We start from the raw sequence: 9,847 nt of genomic DNA, 5'->3' as shown, positions 1-9,847 counted from the left end.
AAGTTCACGTTAAAATTAATTCGCCAAGTCGTTACAAGTGAGAAAGCTTTTCTTTTAACATGGTTAAAATTCTCCAAATATGTATGACTAATATAAAATGAGACTGAATGGTGTCTGTATAATTTGTTTATTCACGGCATCCGGGTATGTTCAACGTTAACTAGGTTAATTTTTGCTAATAACTGGTTGCAAATGAGTATATCTATAATAGAGAAATAAACACAAGGAAATAAATGCAAATTGCAACGGTGAATTACGCTAACGAAAACATTTAATTCCGGATTCCAATAGAAGCTATTGGATTAAGCGTTTCTTTCAATATGGTATGATACTAACTCAAGGAACAAACAAAAAACTGAAATAGAGAAACGGTAAAAATATGTTAAGTGTGGTTTAAACTTAATTCAATTACTTAAAAATTCTTCCTAATACAGAATTTTGTTAATGCTATTTTTCACTTGCAACCATGTTTTTTTCTTTATCCTTTGCATGCCGACCACGTTTTTCTGAATGGTTATGAATAAGAATTTTAGGAATTTTGGAGCTATGCTCTGCCTTGTCAACCTCAGCTTAGGTAATTTACGGTAACCAAGTCTTCATTTGTAACAGCAGTGTTAAGTACAGGAGGCATATACACATGATAAAGTAAGTAAAACATGCAAATATACACTATGATATAACGGATTAAACAAGCATAATTTCGTATTTAATATAACAATAAATGACAGAGAACTATCATCTTCAAACATCTCAAATCACAACTATTCCTCTACTTAATTCGTGTTCTGATAATGCAACCAGTGGTTGCTAGCATGCAAACTAATTAATAATCTAAAAACAAGTTTTTAATTTCTTTCAATTTTATTTTAATTGAATTTCACAAAAAGGCAAACACAATGACAGTTTGCATGTTTCGAAGTCTGCACGTTTAAATCGATATTACATTAACTACAAAACAAAATTATGTCTCAGCGACAACACATTTCATTTAAATGGTAAAAGTTTTAATCTCCATGCGACAATAAAAATTTGTGATTATTTTTAAAGGAAGTCACAATATGTCCAAGGAGGTTTTTACCTGACGCATGTGTACCATGATGTAATTTCCGGACAGTGGCTTACTAAATGCTGTCAGAGGAACATTCTCTGAGATTTGCATAATAAAATACACATTCATAAAACCAAAGGAAAAATAAATGTTATCGTGAAACAGAAAAAGAATATATCACCTACGTGACCAACTTGATTATTTAATATTTAAACTTTGCACTTCTAGACTTTCATTCAAATGAGAACGATATGTTTTCAAATTCTGTGGTGATTAAATTTGTTTAATAAGGAAATGGTTTTTACTGAATTATGCATGGTAAAATTAATTTCATTGCATGAGGTTGCATAATCATGTTCAATATCGTTAGTTGAATATTACGACAGCATTTAGAAATGATCATTTTATATTTATAAAGAGACACGAAATTGGCAACTGAACTTTCATAAGACAAACAAACCTAATTCGACTGAATAAATTTTAGAATTAAGTTGATTTCAACGAATTTGTGTCTTGATTCGGCGTTATTTGATTAACTTTATTTGATTTAATATCTTGCTGCGATTTATTTGATTTAAAAAGGTTAACCTTTGCGAGAAATTTTCTGAGGCACATTGCCATAAGTGAATGTCATCATCTGAAAGGATGTTTTTCAAAAGTTCCGCATTCTATTATCTGTATTTCTCATGTTGTTTGTTGTGTGTGCTTTTTTTTTAAAGTATTATATTTACAAGTTTACATTAAAAGGAAGGCTCCATTTATTTTAGTTTGGTGATGACTCATAGGTAATAACCATATTGTCCAAATAATAGTGGCTCTTACTCTTTATTCGTTACCAAGGCAATATGCCGAAAACCTACGATCATCATCAAATGTAGCACACGCATTTGCAAATAGTTCAATTGACCTCCTTTAAAATAGATGTTTGAAATTACCAATCAAATTCTGTATATGCGTTGTGTCTAATAAAATGCGTTATGCATATTAGATAGACTGGCTCTATGCTAACATTACTTGCACATTTCCTGTAAGAGTTTTTTTCATCTCACTCTTTACACAGAGTATTAAAGTCACAACACAAAGATTGTATGGTCAACCTATCAGATAGCAGCTACATCTATTTAGGTCTGAACCGGAAAGTTTTGGATCTTTTATAATCCATTTCTTGCATTCTTTCGCTGAAGCAACTATCTTTTATAATATCATTATTTATTTTTATACAAAACAACAGACGCTTGTTTGTTTTATTGCATATTATTATTATGGAGTGTCACTTATTATAAAATGATATAACTTTACAAAGAAATGATTCATAAAACTCATAAGTATGATAAAACGGTTACAAATATGTAATTAAAAAATGTCCTTTTAGTTACATCTTTTGAATGCATCTCGCTATTTTAGTAAATTGATAAAAAAAAAGAACGGACGGTCCATATTATTTTGCAAGAAATTATTTTATATCAGATTTGATATTTGACTTTTTATAAAAGGATTGACATGCAGTGAGTTTATTCATTAAATGTGTATATATTATCTAACATAACATGTCCATTCAAAACTATTTATTTTTGCACAATATATGATAATTAAATTGCTTTTATTAAATATCAGGACATTTTCATTATCAACAGTAATCGTACTTTAGCTCAAAACTTTGTGATTTACATATTTGATCTTGTAACAATATCGAAACTAAAAGTACTTTTGAGTACATTTTCAAAACTCGTTGCGATGACATGATATGTTGTTGCATTTTTTTTTCATAACCAGTTTTGCAATAAAACCGGGATTTGCAATACATTATTCTAATATCAGATTCGATATGAAGATTAGACTCTAAATATTATTATCCTTATCTTTTTTCTATGAAGAGTGATATTTATTTATTTTATTGTTCAAAACTCCTGTTTATAACTGGTTGTTAAAAAATTGCAACAAAATTATATCATCGCAACGAGTTTTGCAAGAATATTGTAAACATTTTCTCAAAGGTACATGTAAGTTTCGACATTGTTATAAGATCAGATATGTATTTCACAGAGTTTTGAGCCAAAGTGCTTGCAAAAGGTTATTCTCGATAATGAAAATATGCTTATGAATTAAAAACCATTTTATTATCATGTATTTTGCAATAATGAATTGATGTTAAATATTATTTATTCCCTAATACGCTACGCTCAAACGTAAATAAATTATCTATCCCATAATAAAGGCAATCGAAGGAAGAAAGAACAACAAATACATAATTTCACATTTAGGATTTGTTATCTGCATGGCCGTATATCTACATTTCTAATACATGTTCTTAGAAACAGCATACATGATATTAACATCTCACCGTTTCATAAATCGGTGTAATCTAAAATGACTTTCTTGACAATAATCTCATATCTGTATTGGAAAACACACAGTTATGAACGTACTTTCCCTGTCAGTAATGCTGCGAGTCGGCTGCGCAACCCTACTCCATCGTGGGAGGGGGACGTAGTAGGAAACCAAACCTCAAGACCAGCCACCTTCCGTAAGTGTTCTGACATAATTTAATGAGAAAATCCATAAAAATAATCCACTTACTTTGTAAAATGTAATTAAAAGCCGAATAGTACGCTCAATAACTGCACGCTGTCCACCTATAAGTTCAGAAAAACGTATAAAATATGGAATCTCTTCTTATATACAAACTATAAAAATTGAAATCAGAAAAGTTCAAGGTATCGTATTTCACTTACTAAAGAATCGTTCTCCAAAATAACGAACATCCCGGGAAAGTAATGCATCTTGTTCTTGGAATAAAATCTGAAAAATATAAACTTTATTAATGAACAATATTTTTATTAGTTAAATTCAAATCGTAACCAAAAACGTAAAAAACTTGACTGAATTAATCTAAAAATGCATCTTTATAATACCATATTTCATTTACCATTAATACATTTATGTATTTATAAATCAATTATAAACCTTGCAAAATTATTCTGCGGTTGTAAGAATATGCTTGTCTTTTTTATTAGCGTGTCGGAATGATTTATCAAGAATAAAAATGGACCAAGAAAAATCATTGTTACTGTACAGATTTACTATAACTGCGTGATTTTTTCGGGAGGGTAGAAGGGATTCAGTGCACGATAGAGTAAAATAAACATGTGTAGCAATGCAGAAAACCTGTACAAATATGGAAGCACCCTGTTTTAATTTTGTATTAACAAATAAAAATAAAGCCATTAAGAAATAATAGACAAATAACTTTAACATCTGGCGGGCACCAAGCTGACGATGGAGGAAGATCCGCAGTCGAGAACCAGACCTCAGAAAGGTGCGTTTAAGACTGTATTATCCACATTGATCATCTGGTTTACCAGTGACTTCTAGGAAAGACTGGATGGCAACCAGGAATAGATTTGTGACACTGGAGAGACAGTTGACCCCAGGAACAGACTGGAACCGGGGCACTAGGGGTAGCATCCCGACGTGCAGTCTTCGTGAGAAGACACCCACAGACAAGCTACAGACTCCACTAATGAAAGACACCCCCAGAGTCTTCCGAGAGGGGGGAGGATGAAAGACTCACATGGACGGATTTTCTGGAATCGACACGGCCTGCCCAATCGACTACGAACTCAGCACCAGGGACAGTAACTTGCCCTTGTGGCAAAGTCTGCAAAAAACCAACGAGGGTTTACGCATTCACCAGGGGAAGTCTGGTTGCCAGCGCGTGAGGCCACTGAGCAGCGCATAGCCAGTATGGCTAGTGAGACGCGGGAGTACTCCAGTCAGGAGACTACCCACAGTACTGATGAACTCTCCGCTCAAGAGACAGCGCACGATGCCACCCGGGATCCAATGATGGATGAAGACGACCCCTCCTAGAGCTACTGAATTACTCGCAGGACACTAGCAGCCAACCACAGGAGCAAGAGGCCGTCCCTGACCGACCACGCCCATGCCTACCACAAGAACACCAAGATCAAGTGGCCCAAGGCATCTGAGAAGGCACCATGGAAACAGTTTGACGAGGACCTAGAAATCATCCTCGAATCATCCATGCAAGGTCCAGTACACCGGAAGTTACACACCCTTTCCACCCTTGTATACTCTGTTGCAAGGGAGAGGTTTGGGATTGAAGAAACAAAGAAAACGCAAGGAGGCTCCAAACCGAACCGGGGCAAACACCGCATAGAGAAAAAACCCAAAACACCCAAAACCACAACCATGAGGAAAGAAAATTCAACAGCTGAAGAAGCATTACCCGAGACAGCTTCCATCAGGCCTGGCCTGTCCGAACTCGTGACACACGGCCGACACACAGTTAAGTCCTGCGGCGAGAGCTTGAGAACCGAGGAGAAAAGCGCAGGGAGGCGACAAGAAGAGGGGTGCGTTCACAGCCAACCACTATCAAATTTTGCGACTCTGCTTTACAAAGAGCGTTCCAGCATAACATTAGAGACCCCACTTGAAAGGTTGAAAGTACCTGCATGAACGGCATTCAAGATATCCAGAGAAGACGCCCTAGGGACGTGACCGGATAGATCCCCTTACCTCCAAGACGCACTGGTAACCACATGAACCCACTTTGGGAGAGGTGAAGGACGTCGTCAAGAAGGCTCGACGGGGCTCTACTCCTGGTCCTAACGCCATCCCGTACAAAGTGTACAAGATGTGCCCACTCCTACTGAAGAGGCTATGGAAACTCCTCAAGGTGGTTTGGAGGAAAGGGGAAGTACCAGAAAATAGATAAATACAGAATCCCTAAAGAAAGCCCAACACGGCAAAATTGAAAATGTTGCAGGCTCGGTTTGATTGAGCCTGTTCATGGACGGTACTGGAAAGTGCAAGTTACCGTCCACGCCCCCTAGCACCGGCTTAAGCAGAATTCAACATTTAAACACACAAAATGGTAAAATTTTGAATTTAGAAACATCCGCAGATGTGTACATACGGCGGTTATCATGGAACCTTCAATGTGACACAGTAGTGTCATTCCATGAAAAGCGGCGTATGGTCCCCAAGTAAAAGAGAATGCGTGTGCCCTAAACGAGAAAACAATGGGCGGAACTAAATAAAATGGAATTTTTTGAAAGGGGATCTGAGGTTATGAAGCCTGCATATCACAGATAAGACGTCAAAAGACAAATTTAAAAAGCAGGCAACATATCCTAAGGGTGATTCAACATTATTCAAGTAGGAATATTGAAACCACCCAACTAGAAAATGCCGAAAAGTTGAAACTAAAAATACCACAAGCACAATAATAATGTCGTGCTGAACGATCTTCAAGGATCGAAAATATAACATCATTGATTAAATGTACGGGGAGACTTTTTACAGCCGCCACACGGCACAAATAACACGGATGTGATCATAAAATAGATAAATACAGAATCCCTAAAGAAAGCAAAGCCTGGAAGGAAGCAGAGGGAATATTCACGCCCAAGGAAAGGAACTCCAAGACAGTCAATCAGTTCCGGACCATCTCGCTACTAAATGTCGAGGGGAAGATATTCTTCGCTATCCTGGCCAGAAGACTTACCTCTTTCCTGACGACCAACGCGTACATCGACACTTCAGTCCAGAAGGGTGGAGTACCTGGTTTCTCCGGTTGTGTAGAGCACACCAGCGCTATCACCCAACTAATTCAAGAGGCGAAGACGGGGAAGAAAGACTTGACAGTAGTTTGGCTCGATCTTGCCAACGCATACGGATCTATTCCCCATCAGCTGATCTACACAGCCCTCCAGCACTACCACGTCGACAACCATGTCCAGAAAATCATCACCAGCTACCTTGACGGCATCAAGCTTCGGTTTTCTGTTGGTGACCAGCTTACGAAGTGGCAGAAGTTGGAGAAAGGTATAGTCACCGGATGTACTGTTTCTGTGGTACTCTTCGTCATGGGGATGAATCTGCTCATCAATGCTGCCATTAGAGAGACCCGCAGACCAAAGACAGAGTCAGGTATCTACCTCCCATCAAGCCGAGGTTTTATGGATGACCTCACGTGAACGACACCAACACACGTCCAGGCTAGATGGATGTTGACAGCACTGACAGACGTCGCGTCATGGGCCCGAATGAAATTCAAGGCCGTAAAGTCCAGGTCCCTCATTATCAAGAAAGGCAAGACGACAGACAGATTCGTGCTCCGAGTACAGAACGAGGAGATCCCATCCATCACAAAGAACCCAATTAAGTGCCTTGGGAAGTGGTTTGATGCCAGCCTAGTAGACAAGGACAACGTCAAGAAGCTAGAGAACCAGGTAGAAGACGGGCTGAAGAAGATAGACCGGAGCAACCTACCTGGGAAGTTCAAGGCCTGGTTGTACCAGCATGCCTTACTACCAAGGCTGATCTGGCCAATGATGCTGTACGAGGTACCCAGCTCAACAATAGAAGCCTAAGAGAGAATCACCAGCCGACATCTTCGCAAGTGGCTTGGAAACTTATCTTACAAACTTCGTAAGATTTTGGGTCATGGTAATTTTTCTGCTGTTTTTACTAAAATTATTAAACGTTTTATTAAAAGAGGTTATGACCCTACTATTTTAAGACATACTGCATGTTTAGTGTTCAACCCTTTTACAGTTGGACACTACGCTTTCCTCTTTTGATTGCATCTGACGGACCAAGTGGGAGACTCTATGATGGATAGTTCGTAAAGCCCTTTGGGACTGAATTGTCTTAATGTTCGTCTTCTGCCTTGCTTCGTCGGGCCCTTGTAGGTGATTTTCTTGTTGCTCTGTCTTCCTTTAGGACATTGAGTACTTTTGTTATGGTCATTGGGTTTACTTTTATATGTTTCTACATGATCATTTTAGTGTTTTACTTATTTAACCTTTTGTAACCATGACAACTGTTAGAATTTCACTTGGCGGGGATTCATTTTTATTTACACTGTCTCGTTTATAGGAACATGGTGGGGCTAAGAGCGAAGTTTGGTGCACCATTAACCGGTTTTAAACTCCCCAGCAGTCATTATTATGCTGCTGACCGTTCCAAAGGCGGCGCCCCACTGTGTTCCTCAGATGTATGTCTATGTTGTTTCATACTGTTTTGGTGACACTTTTGCTTGTGTCCCTTGTTGTTTTCTCGTCTACGGTAAGTATCTTCCCCATTGCCTCTAGTTTTTATTTCTTTGATTAAACCCCCCCCCCTTCCCCCGGTCTCCTGTCCCCTTCCCCTTTGTGGGCCTATTATTATTTTCTTTGAATTCCTTATCAGTTACAAATTATTTATCATTTAATGATTAACGTGTCGTTGCCCTGTCCTTTTTATGTTTGGGGTCCGCCTGGGCTTCTTGCCATTGGTTCTTGTTGCTGGGTCATATGGGGGTTGCGTTCATTGAACGCCGCCTTTCCTTGTTGATCTTGTTTTTCATATTTTTTGGAATCCCACCCAGTTTCTCCAGTGTTGGACTGTATGGGAAAACCAACAAACTGCAACTCCCACTATCTTCACTGGTAGAAGAATTCAAGACGGCGAAGACAAGACTGGTGCTTACCCTAAGAGACTCCCCAGATGAGCAGATCCGGGAAGCAGGGATCGTTACCCGTACTGGAAGAAAGTGGTCAGCGACAGAGACTGTCAGCCAGGCGGAGAGCTCTCTCATGCACAAGGACATCGTCAGTGTAACGGCTGTCGGACGACAAGGTATTGGTGCAACCAAAACACTCCTATGGAGCTAAAATATGAAAAAGAAGATCAACAAGGAAAGGCGGCGTTCAATGAACGCAACCCCCATATGACCAAGCAACAAGAACCAATGGCAAGGAACCCAGGCGGACCCCAAACATAAAAAGGACAGGGCAACGACACGTTAATCATTAAATAATTTGGAACTGATTAGGAATTCAAAGAAAATAATAATAGGCCCACAAAGGGGAAGGGGACAGGAGACCGGGGGAAGGGGGGGGGGTTAATCAAAGAATTTAAAAACTAAGGGCAATGGGGAAGATACTTACCGTAGACGAGAAAACAATAAGCCAACCAGACTGAGAGGCGAGCCCTGATACAGTCAGAAGTACGGAAGGAAGAGGAGAACAAGAGACAGGCCAGAGCGGTAGAGATGGGTGCGCAGGGTGCATGGACAACGTGGGAAACCATGGAAAGGAAGCTGACCTGGGAAGACATCTGGAAGTATGAACCACTTCGTCTATCCTTCCTCCTCAGGTCAGTTCATGACCTCCTGCCATCTCCAGCTAACCTATGCGAATGGGGACTAATCACAGACCCAACATGCAGTCTGTGCAAGAAACCAGGCACTCTGGAACATGTTTTATCTTCCTGCTCCACAGCACTGACGCAGGCAGATATCGCTGGCGACACGACAACGTCCTCAGAGAGGTTGCCGATTGGCTGGAAGGGGAGAAGAAGAAGCCACGCAGAAGTAACTCACAGGCAGGCCCACATCAACTTTGTGAGACCGGGTGAAACTGCGAAGACAGAAGCTTCACAGAAGAAATCGATCCTTGACGGCGCCACAGGATGGAATATGTCAGCCGATCTAGGAAAGAAGCTTGTGTTCCCGGTATCGTCCAGACCAACTTGAGACCAAGACATTGTACTGTGGTCCGAGACAGGGAAGAAGCTCGTTTGTCATCGAGTTGACAGTACCTTGGGAGACGAGATGTGAAGAGGCCTATGAGAGGAAGAAGGCCAAGTACACTGAACTACTTGAGCAGTGCCGACACCGAGGTTGGCGGACTTGGCTATTCCCCATCGAAGTAGGCGCTAGAGGGTTCTGTGCGCAATCTGTATGTAGATTGATGACAGCTGTTGGCACCACTGGCAGAGACAGGCGCC

The 9,847-nt window shown here is 39.8% G+C and overlaps 1 protein-coding gene across 1 annotated transcript; it reads left to right on the top strand.

Annotated features, from left to right (window-relative positions):
• Positions 1-7,080: 7,080 nt before the first annotated feature.
• Positions 7,081-9,593, top strand: LOC132725225 (uncharacterized). The gene is made up of 3 exons (XM_060710310.1): positions 7,081-7,412; positions 8,445-8,673; positions 9,036-9,593. The coding sequence occupies exons 1-3, from the start codon at positions 7,081-7,083 to the stop codon at positions 9,591-9,593; spliced, it is 1,119 nt and encodes a 372-aa protein (XP_060566293.1).
• The last annotated feature ends 254 nt before the right edge of the window (positions 9,594-9,847 follow it).

Source organism: Ruditapes philippinarum, unplaced genomic scaffold (genome assembly GCF_026571515.1).
Source record: "Ruditapes philippinarum isolate M1 unplaced genomic scaffold, ASM2657151v2 ctg141_1_1_1_1, whole genome shotgun sequence".
In the NCBI taxonomy this organism is placed as follows: domain Eukaryota; kingdom Metazoa; phylum Mollusca; class Bivalvia; order Venerida; family Veneridae; genus Ruditapes; species Ruditapes philippinarum.
Note: the sequence above shows the minus strand (reverse complement) of the source record. Positions and strands in the feature narration are given on the sequence as shown.